At 41.6% G+C, this 22,082-nt stretch overlaps 1 protein-coding gene across 1 annotated transcript in view; it reads left to right on the forward strand.

The window, feature by feature from the left end:
* The window catches only part of LOC308298695 (ankyrin-2-like), a gene marked incomplete at its 5' end in the record, with an annotated part of 127,336 nt that overhangs the window by 45,996 nt on the left and 59,258 nt on the right, over nucleotides 1-22,082 (forward strand). The window contains 5 exon segments of the mRNA XM_080742340.1: nucleotides 3,610-3,708; nucleotides 14,378-14,476; nucleotides 14,844-14,942; nucleotides 16,208-16,393; nucleotides 20,084-20,107. Coding sequence (XP_080598466.1) covers nucleotides 3,610-3,708; nucleotides 14,378-14,476; nucleotides 14,844-14,942; nucleotides 16,208-16,393; nucleotides 20,084-20,107 — 507 coding nt within the window.

Raw genomic sequence — 22,082 nt, forward strand, 5'->3', positions numbered from 1 at the left:
AACGGGTATTTCTTACATTGATGCTCCTACATATTAGCATGCAAGCACCAGTTAAAGTTACTTTCCATCCCTCATATACTGTGTGCACAGTGCACATCCCATAATCCACACACTGCACATCATTTCGGAGCTCATATCTTTGAACGGGTAAGGGCTAGTCTCAGCTAATTGATGGTTATAATTAGGTCCAGCTGCTATTCAGCCAGCTCTTTATGGAGGAAGTTAATAATAGAGCTAATCGACTTAAGGCTTGCAGGTAACCCTTTCCACATAACTGCTTCACAGTATAACAATGAGTGAATAACATTCATATTCAGATTGGGGTACATCCCTATTAGGGACCCAAGAATTCCAGTGGGGGAGAAAAAAAAGAACTATAGCCTGAGGGATCTGTGGTGGTTGTCATTGTGATCTGCCACAGAGGAAATGAATTATCGACCCAGCAGCTCTTTTTAAACTGGAGCCTGAGCGAGTTATGATGTCTATTCTGGGTCACAGAGAAAAGTCCCCCGAGAGAATTGGGGGAAGAACTATCCCCAAATTCACCTCAGATGTATTGTTAGAATGTTATACTATAGTAATTTTGAGCGAGCTGCAAGTATACTACAATAGTTGAGTATCCTAAGAAATAGCTAGTCAAATTGCACACTTTCCCAGCTTTCAGACATATTTACAGTATGGGGAAATAAAGCATTCACAGTCAGCAGTGGCTCAGGTGGAGTGGCCGTCTCCCGTCTGACAACCGGAGAAGGTTCCCGGTTCGAGCCCTGGCTCTTTGTAATGTTGTGTCATTGAGCAAGAGACTGAACCTCATCGGTGTGTGAATGTGCATGTGAAAAGGTGAATGTGAGGCATGTATTGTAAAGCCTTTTGAATAGTCTGAAGAAAGGTGCTATATACTGTAAATGCAGTCCATAAATATGGAGCTGCAATAGTTCTCACAAGGTGACACAATGATGATGAGTTTAGCTCATATTGTAATAATTATACAGTAGCCTTGTCATTGTAAGTAGCCGATATGATGGATAATTGCAACTAATCACACATTCCTTATGGTCCTCTATCTCTTTAGTGATAATATATTACTGTCATTGGCTCTGACCATCATTAAGATCCAGTTATATAAAAGAGCCCATGAGTGATTTTACAACTCAACATGTCTATCACTCTGTATCCATAATACGTTGTTAGAGATATTATTACAATACATTATGTAGAACTCTCACTTGAGATATCAGTGACAGCATCTTTCATTTGGCACAATAGATAAAATATGATTAAAATGACAAAATTAAAATTATTTTTTATTACATTCCGTTAATCTTCATCTTGAAACGTATATCTCATACATAAACCTAACCTAACCTCTGAACAATGACCTCTTTTTACGTGATTTTCTGGGAGATTTTCTCCTGGAAACCCCACGTTGAAACTTGAACTTTGGCCTTATGCTGTTGTGCACTATTTTAGGAGTTAACCGCTAAATGCTTTATCTCCTTAATCCCGGTTATAATCCCACCAGAGTGATATTGGAATGTAATCTTCATTTCCCTCCCATCATATTGATTGCCACAGCAGTACAGGAACAATACAGTGTATTCTTCACACTAGAATAGAACAGAGAAGGTGATTAAATATGTCAGTATTGCTGACTCAGAGTCTATACCCAGTTATGAGAGGAATACACATTGGGGCATCCACTGGAATCCATGTCAGAAAGAGACGATTATAACATGCACACTGTAACATTATGCAGAGGTTACATGTTAAAGGTTTCATGACACGCTGGTTTTAAAAACATTAAAAGTCTTTATCTTGGTCCTTCAAACATGCATTAAGGTTTTAACTGAAAAATCCACTTCAATGAGCCATGGCAGGATTCTTTTTTCTCTGTGTTCTGAGGCCTTTTCAGCTGCAATTTAAAACCCCTATTTGCCTGTGGGTGTCGCTGTTGAGGGATTTTGCTTGTCAATCATTGCCTCTGCTACGATGACAACCTATTCTCACTGGCTGTCATCGATGTTCATGCAATACCTGACACTGATAGTTATTATTTGTATGTACCGGTATGTCAACAAGCATATTAAACTAGCCCTTGCCCATTCGAACATAAATGATGTGCTCCGAACTATGTGCAGAGGTGTGCACAGTATACAGTACCAGTAAGACTCCCTAATCGGGAGATAAGCGACTGTTGGTCGCTTATCTCCACAAATATCACAACCTCCACCTCTCACGTCATACGGGTAGCCATAGTTACACCTGGAATGTTGAATCTCCATATATGGAGATAACCTACGCATCACACAAAGTCTGACCTCACCAGCCCATACTTGGGCATGGACGACTTATATCTCCATATACGGAGATGGCCATATATGGAGATACGATGACATCACAGAGTCCACAGCTGATGATGTGGCGTGATGTCATACAATACACAAACAAGCCCTATATAAAGGGGCAATTCTCACCAGGGAAGAGAGCATTGCCTGGAATGTTGAATCTCCATATATGGAGATAACCTACGCATCACACAAAGTCTGACCTCACCAGCCCATACTTGGGCATGGACGACTTATATCTCCATATACGGAGATGGCCATATATGGAGATACGATGACATCACAGAGTCCACAGCTGATGATGTGGCGTGATGTCATACAATAAACAAACAAGCCCTATATACTGATGCGATACGATGACATCACAGAGTCCACAGCTGATGATGTGGCGTGATGTCATACAATAAACAAACAAGCCCTATATACTGATGCGGAGATATGAGCAGGGCAAAGGTGTGACGTGTGACGTGTGACCGACCGACCGACCGACCGACCGACCGACCGACGGACGGACGGCCGGTGGAGGTTTTCATAGTAAACTGCTCCCTGACGGTCGCAATGAGGGATTGAACGTCTCAGAAGTAATGTCAGTCATCTCCAAATTTGGGCATTGTTTCAGCATGCGGTTGTTACCATGGCGGCTGTATCAGTGATGTCAGTCATCTCCAAATTAGGGGGGAATTAGGGGGGAACTGTTTCAGCATGCGGCTGTTACCATGGCGGGGACGCATGCACAGCACAGGCAGCGGTATCAGTAATGTCAGTTATCAGTTATTATTAGGTATATCAGACGGACATCGGACAGACAGACATTCGGTCATTTATTAGAAGGATATCACAAGATCTCTGAAAGAAACAGAATCTTTCTCCCACACACACACACACACACACACACACACACACACACACACACACACACACACACACACAGTGGTTATAAATAACCCCATGTCCAGGGCTGGCCCTCGTCCACAACAGCATGACATGGCACAACACATAATAACCTCCTAGCTTTGATAGCTAGCCTCGATATCAGAGCCGTTCCGCCCCTCGTCATCGACAATGACACTGATCCCCAGCCAGGAGAGCAGGAGAGAGAGCCATCGAAGAACAGAAAACAAGAAGGAAAGACGGGTGTAGTAGTTGTAGTTATGGACGCAGAGGAGGAGGTAATCCCCCTCCTCCGCCTTTCTTCTGTTTGCACCCCTTTGTTTTTGGTTTCATTTGGCCCCCACCCTTACCGTTGTTATTCTTCTGCTTCCAGAATGGTCTTAACGCGCTGCATCTGGCGGCAAAGGAGGGTCATTTAGACCTGGTCCAGGAGCTGCTGGAGAGAGGCTCTGACGTGGACTCTGCCACAAAGGTAGGTTCAGCTTCTCTTCTCTTCTCTTCGCTTACCTTCCTCATCTTCCCTCAGTTCCCCTCATGCCCTCATTGCCCTGAGCAATGACATTTATCGCAAAGATGGTAATAGGAGCATTCAAACGTGTTTTCAAAAGTCTACGCTGTAAAGATGTTCAACTGTGTACGTTTGATTATGGAATTTGCCTATGTTGATATGTCTAGAGGCAGTACAATAAATTGACAGATTGCAGCATATCATTTTCAACTGGCTTGAGCCAAATTTTACCGCTGTTAAGACATTCGGTTCTTACCGCCAGTTCTTTTGGGACCCTACCTACTGGGTAGTTAATCACACTTAGATGTTGTTCTGGATCAAGCTAGTCCCTCATAAGAAAGCAAACAAAGACAAGACACTGCCTGTTCTCAGGACAATACACCTGTGCAGAATTCTCATGACATCTTACTGAGAAACATTGTTACAGACCATTTTGTGCTGAAAAGGTATAACTCCTGCACAGGTACTATGAGGCCCTTAAGAGGTACTACGTTGTCATTGTCCGTCCAGATTTCCGATTCCGAAACACCATCGTTTTTTTCGATGGTGTTTGGGGTGCTCAGGTGGCACAATGGTAATGTACGTGCCCACCACCGTGGAGTCTTGGAGGGGTTCAAATCCGGCTTGCAGAACGTGTATTCGAACACAATTGGAAGCCAGGCCGGGAGCCGGGAGGATGATATTTGTCACTGCTCTTACTCTGGGACAGCACCTGTCGTAGATGTTGAACGGGAGGAATAGTAGCATACTCTAGGAGTACAGTAAAAATAATTGGCTAATCTAAATACATTTTCTTTAAACGAAACGTACCTTGCAGCAGAATGACCGGGAAAGTTTCCTCTGTGAATCTATGCAGTCTTAGTCTTTTGAGATAGACTGTTGCAGTGTCACATTTTCAAATGCTTCCACCTAGAAATGGTATAATGAGTAGAAAAGTCCCCCTCCCCCCTCACTACAGTTCCGCCTTGGCAATCACATAAATAAGTACTGGAAACCAAATTAGCCAAAGCCTTTCTAACTTACTGCTTAGCAGAAATGGAAATATATTTTAAAGATATCTTACAAAAACTAGAAATACTGTTCCTTCGAAACAGTGTGGGCTCGATTCCAACCCAACAAATAGGATACTTTAAGGTACTGTAAGGTACAGTACCCTACAGTATTGTACTGTACCTTACTATACTGTACTGCACCTTACTGTACTGTACTGTACTGTACTGTACTGTACTGTAACTTACTGTACTTTACTGTACTCTACTGTACTTTACCTTACTGTACTTTACTGTACTCTACTGTAACTTACTGTACTTTACTGTACTCTACTGTACCTTACTGTACTGTACTTTACTGTACTCTACTGTACCTTACTGTACTGTACTGTACTGTACCTTACTGTACTGTACCTTACTGTACTGTACTTAACTGTACTCTACTGTACCTTACTGTACTATACTGTACTGTACTCTACTATGCCGTACTGTAACTTACTGTACTGTACTCTACTGTACCTTACTATACTGTACTTTACTGTACTCTACTGTACCTTACTGTACTCTACTGTACTTTACTGTACTCTACTGTACCTTACTGTACTGTATTGTACTTTACTGTACTGTACTTTACTGTACACTACTGTATCTTGCTGTACCTTACTGTGCTGTACGTTACTGTACTTTACTGTACTTTACTGTACACTACTGTACTGTACTGTACCTTACAGTACTGTACTTTACTGTACTCTGCTGTACCTTACTGTACTTTACTGTACTCTACTGTAACTTACTGTACCTTACTGTACTGTACTTTACTCTACTCTACTGTACTGTACCTTACTGTACTCTACTGTACCTTACTGTACTATACTGTACTGTACTCTACTGTGCCGTACTGTACCTTACTGTACTGTACTCTACTGTACCTTACTATACTGTACTTTACTGTACTCTACTGTACCTTACTGTACTCTACTGTACTTTACTGTACTCTACTGTACCTTACTGTACTGTATTGTACTTTACTGTACCTTACTGTACTGTACTCTACTGTACCTTTCTGTACTGTACCTTTCTTTACCTTACTGTACTTTACTGTACTCTACTGAACCTTACTGTACTTTTACTGTACTCTACTGAACCTTACTGTACTGTACATATTCTATGTGTTCTAGATCTACATTTTTGATTCTGTGTTTGGGAACCAGCAACTGTCAAATGGACTCCAACTGTAGTGGAGTATATTGAGTGCATATACTGTAGGCTAACAATCCCAGATCACATCTGTCCTCCACTATGTCTATAACCAAGGCGTTCTTCTATGTGGCCACTCCAGACTGAGGAGTGGAGCATGGCTTTTATTGTGTTTGTGGATCTGACTTGGAAATGCATTGGTTTTGATATCTCCCTGACAACCAACAACAACCACTAATATGGCTGACTGTCCCTGCGGGCTCTAGGATATATGGCTATGGGATTTACATCCCATCGCCCGGACTTGATTCTTGATCACAGCTGTGTAATCAGTAGAGTGGAGAGGGACATTTATTTATAGTTTTAACTATAACTATAGTTTTATACATCACACAGCTTAGATATTTGGATCAAATCAGAGAGCAGACCTGTGTGAACGCATTGATATAAATAGCATATCTGAAGTGTGAATATTGCAGCCACAGCGCCTTAATATAAACGTGGGTCCCTTTCCTCACTAAACCCATTGGAAATGCATTGGGTGCTTAAAGTTAAACATTTTTATTTTTTTATAATTATACTACAAAACATTTCAAAAAGAAAAATACACGCACACTTGTCCTCAGTAAGCTGAACACATAAAAATTTGAATGGTGTTGAAAGGTGTAAGCGTTTAAGAGATGAAGCGCGCCAAAGTTTTGAGGAGATACACATATAGCTATAAACTAGAAATACTGTTCCTTCGAAACAGTGTGGGCTCGATTCCAACCCAAAACAATAATAGTAAAAGTGTCAAGTTCCCAGGCAATGCTCTCTTTCATTTTACTGACGTAAAATGGTAATGCAAATACAATGTAGACAAGCAGTGTTATTACATGAACTTAAAGGACCAGGTCACCTTTGGGACAACCAGATCTTATTTTATTGTTGTGTGGGGACACGATCAACACAATGTTGAGTTATTTTTTGTGTTCAATCTGTGTTTTTAGATATTTTAGTATTTCAGTATGCTACAACTGGTCATATGATGCATTTTGCATCATATGATGCATGAGATGATGCAATATCATGCTACAAAGCATCATATGACCAGTTGTAGCATGCTGAAATAATAAAATATCTAAAAACACAGATTGAACACAAGAAATTACAGGATTGTGTTGATCGTGTCCCACACAACAATAAAATAAGATCTGGTTGTCCCAGAGGTGACCTGGTCCTTTAAAGGTATGGACAATTAAATCAAAATAAAATTAAAATATAATGTGGACGGGTAACCAACAACAAAAGTTCGAGACCAGTAGCATGTTGGGAACTGAAGTTATGGCTGTTTAAAGCCTGGGAAGAAAGATGGGGAACCTGTGTGTGTGTGTGTGTGTGTGTGTGTGTGTGTGTGTGTGTGTGTGTGTGTGTGTGTGTGTGTGTGTGTGTGTGTGTGTGTGTGTGTGTGTGTGTGTGTGTGTGTGTGTGTGTGTGTGTGTGTGTGTGTGTGTGTGTGTCCTAGGGGTCCCTGAACTACACTTTGCAAACCAGCAAACCACATCAAAGTAATAGTACGCAGATGGTCCTAATATTGACAAGCTTTTTAAAAACAGCAGATCTACAAGATCACAACATGTCGCAATGTCACATTGTAGATCAGCTTCTACGTGATTCATCTACCGTATGTTTTGTATTAATAATAAAATCTGCAAAGTAACAAGTAACTAAAGCTGCCAAATGCAATTGCAGTGGAGTATAAGTAACAAAAGTGTAAAGTAAAAGTTGGTATACAGTACGGGACATGCTGATCCAAATGCATATGGGATATACTAGGATTCAAATGCAGACAGGCTGAAATTCATGGCTTTTAAAGTGTTTGGGGTGTGGTTTTGCCAGGTGGGTCCACTTCGGTTGATCGTCTGATTTGGAAATGCATTGGTTGTGATATCTCCCTGACAACCAACAACAACCACACAGAGTGCCCCTGCGGGTTCTAGGATATATACTGTAAAGCCCATCGCCCGGGAACCTTATTCTTTTTAAGTTAAATTTCTAAAACACTACAAAACATGTGTCAAAGACAAATACAAGCAAACGTCTCCACAGTAACACAGTAACAGTTGTTTGTGTGTCAGTGTGTGTGTATGCGTGTGTGTGTGCGTGTGTGCGTGCGTGCGTGCGTGCGTGTTAATAATTATTATTATTATTAATAATAAAATCTGCTAAATAAAAAGTAACTGAAGCTGTCAAATGCTGTATTTATAGTAGAGTATAAGTAACAAAAATGGAAATTAGAGTAAAAGTACCTAAAAATTGTACTGTAGGTACAAGTACTTGTTTGTATATACTTGAGTAAATGTACTTGGTTACTTTGCAGCACCACTAGCCTTACATTAAGACGTCTCTGCCGAGACTTTCGCATTGTCACTGCAGGGCCGACTTATGTAAGGCTACATCACCACAGAACAGCCAATGACAGCCAAGCCTTTAATCACAGCTGTGTCAATCAGTAGAGTGGAGAGGGACATTTATTTATAGTTTTAACTATAACTATAGTTTTATACATCACACAGCTTAGACATTTGGATCAAATCAGACAGCAGACCTGTGTGAACGCATTGATATAAATAGTAGGGGTGTGTATCCATCCCCTACAAGGCGATTCGATACGTATCCGATACATGGGCTAACGATTCGATTCGGAAACGATACGGCTTACATACAGAACGATTCGATACGATTCGATACGGTGCAATTTCGATACGATTTCGATACGATTTCGATTTTGTGGATTTTATGCGATTCGATTGGATTCGATACGATTCGATACGATTCGATGCGATACGGTGTGATCTGATACATAAGTTTAATGAAACATTAATTTTCCATTCAATTAAGAAGCTATAATCTATAAAGTAGCATTGCTGACCTTCAAATAATGGATATCTCATAAAAGACCATGGAATAACAGAAAATTGTAAAGAAAGATGGATGACAAATCATAAAATAGACACAGACATGTAGATACAAAAAAGAATTAATGTAAACTACAAAGCCTACTGACATGGTTTGAAAATCTGTCTCACACACCCATTTCTAAGAACTTCACTTTAGCAGTTACAGTTGGTCAGGTGGAGAAATATAAAACAAACACACAAAAGGCCTGGCCCTTCAGGCTTCAGTACAGTGCAATAATTGTACTTTGCAAAGCTGCTATAATAACACTGAAAAACTAAAATACATCCTCACCAATGCCACAGATCAGATCAATCCTCAGCAATGCCACAGATCAGATCACCAAATAAAACTAGTAAAAGAGCCTGCTGTTATTCAGTCAATAAGATCATTTCAAAGAGATCCACTTTACAACAGTAACAACAGCAGTATAAAGTAGGCTATAAGTGCAACATTTGAAGTCTGGCACACATCATGTCTACTTGTTATCTTATGGCTCTACTGCAGTAGTTCTAAAAAAATCAATGTCAAGGACCTCCAGTTTGACATGGATCAGGCTGTCTTAAGTTTACCCAAGGGTTCATTAGGGTCCATTTGGTTCCATTTGTACACTCCCCTGAGTTACACATACCCAAGGGTTCATTAGGGTCCATTTGGTTCCATTTGTACACTCCCCTGAGTTACACATACCCAAGGGTCCATTAGGTTCCTATCATTTCGCCGAGGACCCCCTAGAACTCCCTCAAGGACCCTTGGGGGTCCCCGGACCCCACTTTGAAAACCAATACTCTATAGTAGCCCTTTGCCATAAAAGCTGATGCTGTGATTATTACCTTTGCTGTCGACAAGCGCGGGGACTTCTGATGGTTCTAGTAGAACCGGGTTCTACTGGGAAAAGTGTTATAATCCAATCCATTACTGTCGCATTCTTATAAAATCCAAACTTGCGTTTCTCCACTGGAATAATGAATCCATAGTGATGGAACTCAACTAACACGTTGTTGGTTTGTTTACAAGTCGCTGTGTGTCGCACATGCGAGCGTCATACACGCTGCATCGGAAGTAGCAGATCTATAAGTTTACAACCCATCCACATGCAACACCCTGTGGGCTTGTAGATCTGCGGCTTTCCGCAGGACAGTGACTGCAGTACGTAGAAACACAGCTCTATTTGGAGGACAGAGCAGCAGGGCGCAGGCAGCTTTTTCTTTTTTTCTTTCCGTTGCACTCACTGCAGCACTGACTGTGCTAACAGAGCGCTCACTTTTGAAGTAATGATTTGTAACAGTAAACGATGAGTAAGTAAGTTCAGAATTTCACAGCAGGTTAATTATTTAATGCTAAAATCCGATTAATCCGATTAATTACTTTAGGACCGATACATCGACCGATACGGCCGCGATTTGGACCGATCCGGGTAAACGCGCATCGATGCGGCCGTATCGCTAGTGTTGAAACCGATAATCGATTCATATCGATTTTTTCCGACACCCTTAATAAATAGCATATCTGAAGTGTGAATATTGCAGCCACAGCGACTTAATATAAACATGGGTCCCTTTCCTCTGTCTCACTCTCTCCCCACTCACTAAACCCCATTGGAAATGCATTGGGTGCTTAAAGTTAAACATTTTTATTTTTTTATAATTAAACTACAAAACATTTCAAAACCAAAAGTACAAGCACACGTGTCCTCAGTAAGCTGAACACATAAAAATTTGAATGGTGTTGAAAGGTGTAAGCGTTTAAGAGATGAAGCGCGCCAAAGTTTTGAGGATACTGACTAGTATAGTATAGAAATAAATAATGAAGATAACATACGTGTGCTCGCCTTCCAGGCGAGCCCACAATAATGAAGATAACATACGTGTGCTCGCCTTCCAGGCGAGCCCACAATAATTAAAACTAGAAAGTAATAAAATATATATTTTCGTGAATGGATATCATATGACAAACACATATCACAAAGTTCCCGGCGCAAAGTTGTCTGGCTTGACAGACGAATGCTGTCTCAACCAGAAGCTACTATATCTGGCTGCCGAACCACAACCCTAAATCTACAGTAACCCTGCCCCGGTCATTACGCATATCGTAGTGCTGATCATTCATCGAGGTGTAAAAACAATCTTCTCCAGATGGTTTTAGTATTTAGACATTAGTGATGAGGTGAAACAGGCATGCTCAGATACAGATAGTGGAATAGTCAACAACATAAACATTTGCGATCAGTCCAAACCATGAAACAAAAGGTCTGCCATTTCTACTGGCATTTAGGGCAGTGGTTCCCAAACTTTTTAGCTTGTGACCCAAAAGAAAAATTAGACGTTTGCTACTAGTGAAAACAGCAGATCTACAAGCTCACAATGCGTCGCTTCACGCTGCGTTGTGAACTTCTTAAACAAACGTTTTCTAATTGATGGAATTTCTTAATTTTTCTTTAATGAAATTACTTAGATACATCATAAAAAGCTTAGCGTTTGGGGGCAATGTTTCTTGAAAATGTTTTGAAATAATAATAATCAAAAACCAAAATGTAGGAAACAAAAAATTAAGGGACTCATAAAAATGTGTCCGCAACCCACAAATCCCGACCCACTGTTTGGGAACCAGTGGTTTAGGCAGGGGTTCTCAAACCTTTTTAGGCCGTGACGCCCAAACTAAACATATATGAACTGGGGACCCCCACCCACCCAAGCACTTATTACATTTAATGTGACTCGGTTCCACAGATAAATATTGTGAAAATAGCAGATCTATATGCTCACAACGCCTCGCAGTGCGAGGCATTGTGAGCATGTAGATCTACTGTTCTACTAGTAGATCTACTGTTTTCACAATGTTCGCCTCTTGCTTACTTAATATTTGAACCAGTGGTTTAGGGCAGTGGTTCTCATACTTTTTGGGCTTCAGTACCCCCTTTTCGTTATTTCTGAATCCAAGTACCCCCTTTAATCGACAACAACGTTTTGACTCGAAAATACTGACATCAAAAGTCATTTTTTTATGTCAATATGTTGAAAATAAAACCAAGTAGCCTGTTTTCTATTCAGTAACAGTACACAAATGTACTTAATTTAGATTTAAGCTATACATAAGAGTAAAATACATGTTTACATTTTTCATATTCTCTCAAGTACCCCCTGTAGTACCTCTACCTCTGCGTACCCCTAGGGGTACATGTACCCCCATTTGAGAAACACTGGTTTAGGGTATCATCTTGGACGTCGGTCTCGGTCTCAAAAAATCAAATACATGCTGCATGGCGGTTGCCTAGCAGCAGAGCTCAACTGCAGGAACTGAGACAAATGGAGGCCTTTGAATGTGTGCTACATGCTTCAAGTAAAAATATCACAGTCTCTGGAGACGGCATTGGACTCCCAAAATATCCTCATGTTGTCAATGAGTTCTTGACGTGAACACAACAGACATCAAAAACTGCCATGATCATCAGCCGTGGTGGAAGCAAAGGAAGTAAAACGAATTATCTCTATGTTTTATGGCTAGCTCACTGCACTGCATGGCTCTCAACCGGAGAGATACGGATCCGTAAGATGGACAAGGGTCCAGCTGGTTCCATTTGTACACTGAGAGATGAACATCCTATCAAATGGGGATCTGTGGCATAATGCATATCAAACTGGGAGTCCGCGAAATGTATAAGGTTGATAATCAGTGGCTTAAGCAACTGCATTGTACCTACATACTGTACAGTATGTAGATCAAGTGGGGGTCAAGTGATTGACTGTTGTCTGTTTTACATCAAGTCCTCAGCCATGTCAAAAGCTTTGGGCGCTGGCCCTCTGGTTGACTACAGTAGTGAAACTAACGATTTAGAATTTACGTTAACAATAAATCACAGAAAGACCAAAAATAACTGTAGCAGGAGAACACCTGTACGTGACCAGCCAGGTGGTTTGGACTATACTAGTTGTTCTCTTATGGGTCTGTTATGGTTTCATCTGCATTCTCCAATTAAAAGTGCTCAGATATGAACTGTGCATGGATATGAACTGATAACTACAGTATAGATGCTTGATGTGTTTTGTGTGGATGTCAGTATTATTATTTTGGCCTTATTTGAGGACCCACTGAGCAGGCCAGGTCCAGACGCGGACATTGAAGTTTGAGAATGTTCCCAGTGGGCTGGTCCGTTGACCAGCCGTGTACATAAACAAAGATTCATTTGTCCAATCATAATGTTGTAATTGGTTGCTAGTTATGCCACAATTGGTGACCTACTGAAGTGTCTGAATCCAGTAGTCGATCAGGACCATCGAGATGTTTCATCAGGCACTGGTCAGATTCATCTTGAAAACTAGAAAGACGCAAGAAATTGTAAGTGGGGTCACCCAGATGCAAGACATGGGTTGTGGCCATCTAGATACGAGTAATCCGCTAGGAATAGTGTTTAGGCCCAAATCATGTATGTGTGCTACACTTACTGTATTTCAGGCAGACAACTCTTGGATTAATTAGAATATATTTTTATTGAGCATTTACTGAGCATTTATGAGCATGACATATGAAGCATAGTTTGGCGTCAGGACTCTGTCTCTATTCATATCCCTGCACGCATAAACATTTTAGATAAGTTATATACCAAATAGAATTACAGGGAATGAATTAAGACCCCCAAAGGGGATCTAGAAACAGAGCCTACAGGTGGATGCTGGGGAGGTGGTGGGATTGCAAGAGATCATGTGACTGATCACCTGCTCAGGGAGGCGCGCCCCCTGAGTTGTCTGCATGAACTAGCTATGCAAGCTGCGCCTCATAGTATGGATTCAGCATCACAAACTTCTACAGAAAGTTTGTCCAATCCACAAAGCTGATGCGTTGGGTCAAGGAAGGAAGATCACCATAGCAACCCTAGATTGATTGATTGATTGAAGACTTTATTAGAAGTTTGCTTTGCATAGGAAAAGGTACAGTTTCATGACGGTACAGTTCACTGGTACAAGGTCTACTAAAGGGAGATCCATGAAAAGACTACGCTTATTTCCACAGGAAACCATTTAAGTATCTCTCATATAACATTGAATGACAGACGAATAGAACACAGTACTATGCAGTAGATATATAAAGAAAAGAAAAATGAGAGAACAAAAAAAAAGAGTCTAAACAGTAAGTAAGTAAGTATATACAAAGAAGGGGCAGGGGAGGGTAGGGTTGGGCTAGGTTAGTTTTTTTTACCAGTCCAAGCAGGTTCTGGAAATCGCACACAACAGGTTCTGGAAATCGCACACAACACAGCAAACAGTCTGTTCGGGTTCTTGAAATCCCACACTACGCAGCAAACAGTCTGTTCTGCAGTGCTGCCAGATACATTTAGGTGGATTCACTGGTCGGTCCACCCTAAGCACCCTGAGTCTGGTACAAAGTATCATCAGGATTTTAATACATGCTAGTCTTGAGAATTCTGTTGTCTTTCTGAAACCTTGGTATGGTGTTGCATTGTGTTTCTGTGTTTCTCATCGCCTCTGTACCGTATGTTCTCTCTCCTCCTTCAGAAAGGAAACACATCTCTCCACATCGCCTCTCTGGCTGGACAGGCTGAAGTTGTGAAGGTCCTGGTCAAACGAGGCGCTGACATCAACTCACAGTCTCAGGTAAACCTTGCTATGGTATTCAGTACAGAATGATTTCTGAGCATACATCTTTGCTCTCTGAATGAGAGCAACACATCTTTTATCACAACAACTAGGAGTGAGAAGGAGTCAGGAGGAGTTTCTGCTTTATGTTTTGCAACTCAGTCTAGTTGAGTGGCTTACAGTATGATGCATACCCTCTATTGTGGGAAATGCGTCACTCTGTTGTATTCACACCGGTTGTGAAAAAAGCAACGCACGCACGCACGCACGCACGCACGGACACACACACACACACACACACACACACACACACACACACACACACACACAATGACTTGCATTGTGTTAATTAACTGCTATGTTATTGTGTTTGTGTGTGTTCCAGAATGGCTTTACTCCCCTGTACATGGCTGCCCAGGAAAACCATCTGGATGTGGTACGATACCTCCTGGAGAATGGAGGCAACCAGAGCACCGCTACGGAGGTGAGGAAGTGTGTGTGTGTGTGTGTGTGTGTGTGTGTGTGTGTGTGTGTGTGTGTGTGTGTGTGTGTGTGTGTGTGTGTGTGTGTGTGTGTGTGTGTGTGTGTGTGTGTGTGTGTGTGTGTGTGTGTGTGTGGATTTATAATCATGGGAAATTAATGAGTGAAATGCATTTCAATCATCATAAATATGATGGACCACTAGAACCTGTCAAGTGTCAACCATTTTCTTTGAAATACTGTAGAAACACAGCAAGCTTGCCCTACATTCGCTGGATGTAAAAAGAAATACCTTTTCATTATGTTTCTTTGTTTATTACCTCAAGGCTATGACAAATGAATGTCCCTGTGGGATCAATAAAGGTCTATCTAGCTAAAGCTGAACATGTCGTGACCCACTTTTGACTTCCAAATAGCCGGGTTATAAGATGACATGGTTTTTTTACCTGACTTGCCCGTTGGGTGTGCCTCGGGCTACAAGTAGAACCCGATGGACTACTAGATCCTGTAAAAATGTCTTTGAAATAGAAACACTGCAAGCATGCCCTACAACAATAATAATTCACTGGACGTAAAAAATACTTATGACCACAAGGCCATGATATGACAACTGAATGTCCCCTGTGGGATCAATAAAGGTCTATCTATCTAAGGCTGAACATCTCGTGACCCACTTTTGACTTCCAATTAGCTGGTTATAAGATGACATGGGGTGTTTTTACCTGACTTGCCCGTTTGGGTGTGCCTCGGGGCACAAACAGTTTGGAAGCTACTGCCATAGAGCAGTGGTTCTCAACCTGTGGGTCAGGACCCCCAGGGGGGTCCCCAAATTATTTTGGGGGGTCCCCCAGATGATTAACTTCATGTGCAACATTGTTTTCTCACTCAACAGTATACAAACCAACATAGAATTTAAGTGTATAGAGGGTATCTGCACATTTCTAAAGTGACAATTTAAGGACTTTTTAATACCTCTAAAATGGCAAATTAAACATTGGCCAAATTGTCAAACATTAGAGGCAGAAATTGTGAAAATAGCCGATCTACATGCTCTAGATCATCTAGATCAGCTATTTTCACAATAGAACCGTGTTATACAAAATGTAATGCCTCAACTCTTAGTGCTCGTCAGGTTGGTAGGCTGGGGGGGGTCCCCAGGGGGTCCCCACCCAGTTAAAATATGATTATTTGGGGGGTCGCGGTCATGAAAAGGTTGAGAACCACTGCCATAGTGTCGGTACTATAACTCCTGTCCCCTCTCCAACCCAGGATGGCTTCACCCCGCTGGCCATCGCCCTGCAGCAGGGCCACAACCAGGTGGTGTCCATCCTGCTGGAGAACGACACCAAGGGCAAGGTGCGCCTGCCCGCGCTGCACATCGCCGCCCGCAAGGACGACACCAAGTCCGCCGCGCTGCTGCTGCAGAACGACCACAACGCCGACGTCCAGTCCAAGGTACGTCGTTGCGGAAACGGGGCCCCTCGGGTCCCATAAGCCAGTGGTGCTGTTTCTAGGTTCAGTGTGTTGTTGTTGGCATGATGTGTGGTTGCTATACTGTATTGTGTGGGTGCTATGTGTTGATGATGTGCCAATAATATGTGTAGTGTAATTTTATGTTTATGTTAAGACACCTTTTTGAGAGGGCGCAAACTCAAGAGGGAATCGAACTTGTGAATCTGCACTCTAGCCGTCTAACGAAAGATGATGGCGGACTTTTGATTTGATGTTAAACTTAACTGTTTGTATATCTGTCTGTGGTGTGCCAGTAGTTGTGTTTCCATCTTCTGTGCATCTCTCTCTCTCTCTCTCTCTCTCTGTCTTTCTCTCTCTCTCTCTCTTTCTCTCTCTCCTTCAGCGTCTGTGTACCTGCCACGTGCCCTTATTTGGTCCTGCCACTAACTGGGTCTATCCCTCTCTTTCTCCTTTACCTCCACTTAACTCTCACCCCTCCCCCATCACTCGCTACCCTCCCTTCACCCGCTGGGTGTCTAAGTGTAGCACTGTGTCTACTGCATGGAGTGTGCCACTGTGATGCAGGTTGTATGGTGGGGACGTTATGGGCTGCATGCACCAATGGGGGGGGGGGGGTTGTCTTCTTCACTGGGTTGGGGACAAAAGGTCAATCCGGTATTGGGGACACCACTGTTGCGATAGTGAGGCAACATGGTTAGTGAGTAGAGAACCTAAGTCAGATGTAATGGTAACTGTTTGTTTACCCAGTGAGACCTGCGGGACAACGGGTGCTATTACATACATCACATCTGGGGTTTGGCAACTTAGAGTAGTTGAAAGTTTCAGGTTCTTTCAACCTGTAGAGGCCGGTGCCGATGTGTGACTTAGGGTGAAGTTACTCTTTAAAGCTAAATTACACTTTGGTAGAGGCTTGAGTTATGTAGTTACCTTGCACTGATTGAAATATTGGCAAGATATCTTCAGTAGTTGCTCCATCGATTAGAAATTGCTAATTCCAAAATTGTCTTCTCATTGACTTGCATTGCACAGTGAAACTGCTCTCAAAGTCACTTTTTTAGCACATAAAGTAGTACATGGGGTGGCAGTGGCTCAGGAGGTAGAGCGTCCGCTTGGGAACCGGAAGGCTCCCAGTTCGATCCCGGACTCCCCCATTCAGAGTTAGTGCCAAAGTGTCTTTGAGCAAGACACTGAACCCCTAATTGCTCCCGATGCGCAGGTTGGTTGGTGCCTTGCATGGTTTCCTCTGCCATCCGTGTATGAATGTGTGTGTGAATGGGTGAATGTAATGCACAATCATTGTACAGCGCCATGGATAAAGGCGCTATATACTGTAAATGCACCATTTACCATTTTATTTACCATAAATGAATGCAAACTGAATGAATGAAAGCAGATAACTGCCCGATGTATAACATTGCAAGACCAAACACAGCATAAAAAGTCAACTTTTTGTTGATTTGGATTTTGGAAGAATATCCTGAATAGATAAATCGTAAACTCATCCGGATTTTAGCATTTTCATTAAAAGAAATGTCAGGTTTTGTTTTGTTATACGTTGGCAGAATCCTCTTTTATTTGCATTCATTTATGAGCTCCTTTTTGGATTATCAATTTCGAAATCAACAGAGCATCTAGTGACAATGCTCCAACATTTGGAGTTACAGTTAGTTAAGGTAACTACGCAACCCAAACGTGTACCAGAGTGTACTTTTTCTTCAAGTCCCATGTCTGTCCTGTTGAAGCATCCTTGAATTCCTGATGAGGTCCAAGAGCTGTTGTTCTTTGGCTGACCATAAGCCCAAAACATCTGCATGCAGAGTCGCCAGATAAAAGAGAATGTACCAGTACACAAATATAATAATCATTTCAAATATACATATTAATGTTGGAACACCAGAACTGTAGCAAAACCCCAACACAGCTACGAGCGTTCCTCCAATACCGGATGGTGGCGTTAAGTGGCGTGGCTAGAGTGAAGTTGAAAATACACTGTTTCCTGTTTTAAATGTTTGATGCACCGGCACTCCTCAATGTTAAATATTACATACGCTATTATTGTACTGTGAATGTATGTAGTTAACGCGAGGCGACCATAATGTGTGTTGTTATGTAACAGAATACATACGTACAGTAACATGTAGCTTCCATGAAATGGAATGGTTCAGCTGTACCGATGTAGTCCTCAACATGAGTCACAGGAAATACCTAGGAGAACGGCTATAAACAGCAGCATCTTCACACAACGCACACAATGCATGCACGCACACACACACACACACACACACACACACACACACACACACACACACACACACACACACACACACACACACACACACAGGCGCGCGCACAGGCGCGCACGTGAACGAGTGTGACATAATCAGTGTAATCAGTTTGGCTTTGGGGACACGGCTGACCTCTGGGCTTTCTTTCTTGTAAACCTTGCTATCACAGTAACAGTAACAGTAGGTAGATAGACCTGCAATAGTGGGATGCTCCTACGATTGCATAATAGGCTTCCTACTATATTTGTATCTACTATAAAATATGCCAGTATAGAATATTCATTTAATTGAATAGAGATCAATCAAATGCACCTGGCTGAGGCTGAAAACCCTACCTGTACCGACATATCATCTTCTGCATTTCTTCATTCCTAAGATATGGCTGATTACGTAATTTTAACCCTGACCTTTATTGTGACCCTTTCAGCTTTTTGACCCAAAACATAATCATCTATTTGGGTCAGCCTACTGATAATTTCCAGCTAAATTTCGTATAATCCCCAATTTTGACCTTGACCTTGATTATGAACTTGGCTGTTTACCTTTTCCATCCAAAATCTCTTGAGGGCAGCCTACTGATCATTATCACCAAGTGTCCCTGAGCACTTAAGCCCTATAACTGCTCCCCGGGCACCATATTAATGGCGTCCGCCACTCCTGTTAGTTAGCATGGGTAAAAGCAGAGGAAGAATTTCATGTGTGCGTGCAAAAGTGTAAATCATACCCCTCCAGCCACGTTGCTTGCCAATATAATACCTCACTGTACATACGCTTTACGGTGTGCAGTGGTGAAAAGTACCTTTACTCATATACTGTACTTACTGTAAGTACAATTTTGAGGTATTTTTACTTTACTGGAGTACTTCCGATTTTCAATAATTTTACTCCACTTATCACAAAGGCAAATATTGTACTTTTACTCCACTATAATTATATGAAAACTTTAGTTACTAGTTACTTTGTAGCTTTTGACTATTATTAAGAAACCACTTCAGACTTAAATATATACTTTGGCAATATAAAGATAGCTGATCTACAAGCTCACGTTGTGAGACGGATTGTAGGTCTGCTATTTTAAAAGGATTTGTATACATTTTATTTGAAAACTTGTGAAACGGGACCTTCTGCACAATGAGTGCTTTTACTTTTGGTACTTTAAGTATATTTTGGTGACAATCTTTTTTGCACTTTTACTCAAGTAAATTTTGAAATACCGAACTTGTACTTGTAACAGACAGATTAATATTTCTACATTAAAACTATTGATACTTTTACTTAAAAGTAAAACACGTGAGTACTTTTCCCACCACTGCGTGCATGCGTTGCGTGTGTGTGAAGTGGTCTAACTGAATGATGTTTCCCTCCCTTGCTCCTCTCTGTGCTTCAGATGATGGTCAATAGGACTACTGAGGTATACGCACACACCCTCCTCCGAACATGTCCACACCGCCACCACCACAGTCACAACAACAACAACACCAACCCTGCCCTTATGTTCCTCCCTCCCTTCATTCACTCACCGTTTGAACCTCCTCATTGTTCCACATGCACTGCATGGTGCCAACGCTGAGGACCAATTATGAGTTTCTCTCATTTTCACTTTTTCTTTCCTTTGGTTTGAGTTTGCGTTGAGGATAAGCCCCATGCACGGCACGGCTACTACCATGGCGTCCGCTGCGCGCACGCACACACACATGCCGAGAGCACGTTGGTTATCGTTTGCTTGGTTTTCACATCTATTCGTTGTCATTCTTTTGTTTTGTTTGTAATCGTCACCAAGTGGCCTTTGTTTTGTTCCCTCAGTTACATGATATTTTTTGCTTCTTTAAAGCCATTGAAACTGTGCTATACATAATCATCATGACTGAAATGTGTGAATCTAGTGCTGAAGCGATGTACTGTACCAGCTGTGATACATGATGTCTTAGACCAAACAAAAAACATCCATATGTTGTATGTTTAGCCATAAATTATAACTTCCAGTAGAGGGTGCTAATATGCGGAGGTTACGTCTCTCCTGGAGTTATAACGCAGAGTAAAATAGCTCTCGCTGGTTGAGCCTCCATGTCCCTAATCGCCTCAAAACATGTTTAAATCATGAAGTTGCTCACCTCATCGTCGAAACAGCTTTATATCTACCGATGAGCCCACTCGTTGGCATGTGTTAGTCCATATGTTTCTAATAAATTAATGTTTACTAAAACTTCACCGAGTCTCATCGCTTTCCTTGTTTTTGAACTGCTTGGGTAAAATGGCCGAACATATCACGCGAGATGAGTAAAAGCCTGGCTACGCGAGGCTACATATCACGTGACGTTGATCGCCGTTGCGATTTGCTCATACTAGGACATGACGTTTTTGTATGCGGAAGTATTCCAACGTTCTGTAGTTCTGAAGCGCTCTGTATGCGGAAACATTCCGACGAGGAAACGCGAGTCTCAGAGAAGTTTTAGTAAAGATTAATTTATTAGAAACATATGGACTAACACATGCCAACGAGTGGGCTCATCGGTAGATATAAAGCTGTTTCGACGATGAGGTGAGCAACTTCATGATTTAAACATGTTTTGAGGCGATTAGGGACATGGAGGCTCAACCAGCGAGAGCTATTTTACTCTGCGTTATAACTCCAGGAGAGACGTAACCTCCGCATATTAGCACCCTCTACTGGAAGTTATAATTTATGGCTATTGTATGTTTATGTTGTGTTGCATGATGTACTGTATAGAGATGCATTTTGAGATAAGGCGACCATTTAAAACAAGTCTTATTGTAAACATGATGAATATAAGGATTACATTATCTGGGGTCTCGTGACCCCTAAGCCATTCATTTAATAGCATGCTAGAATGGAGATCGGAGCTGGCTTCTATTTCCCAATCTTGGCATGCAAGCCTTAATCAAAATCTACGACGTGCTTGGCAAGAGGATTGAAAGAAATGACCAGATGAAAAGCATGTTTGCATCTATGCTATATCTTAAGTTGCACCATTTTAAGCCTTTTAAATGTTTAACTCTTTTTGAAACCATCACGTTAGTCTCTGTTCTTCACACTTTTGTAAACAATGTTTTCACATTAAATCGGACCGTGACTTACAGAACGGCAAGGTAAGGCAAGCATTTCAGCAACTCTTAATATACTGTACAACCTGCTCTGCAATCTCTCTCTTCATTTTCCATATCTATCTTATCTATCTCGTGCCTAACATGATATACCTGATATGACGTACAGTCAACATAGTGCACTTTGGTGTTATGACTCAAAACGTACAGTCCCAGTTCTACGTGACATTATGATTTCACTATGATTTGAAGGTGGTCTTTCTGGTCTCGTCCTGTACTGTAAATGCTGTATCGGGTGACTAATATTGTCTGCTTGGTTTCAT

The sequence above is a fragment of the Nannobrachium achirus genome (assembly GCF_963921795.1).
Source record: "Nannobrachium achirus genome assembly, chromosome: 14".
In the NCBI taxonomy this organism is placed as follows: domain Eukaryota; kingdom Metazoa; phylum Chordata; class Actinopteri; order Myctophiformes; family Myctophidae; genus Nannobrachium; species Nannobrachium achirus.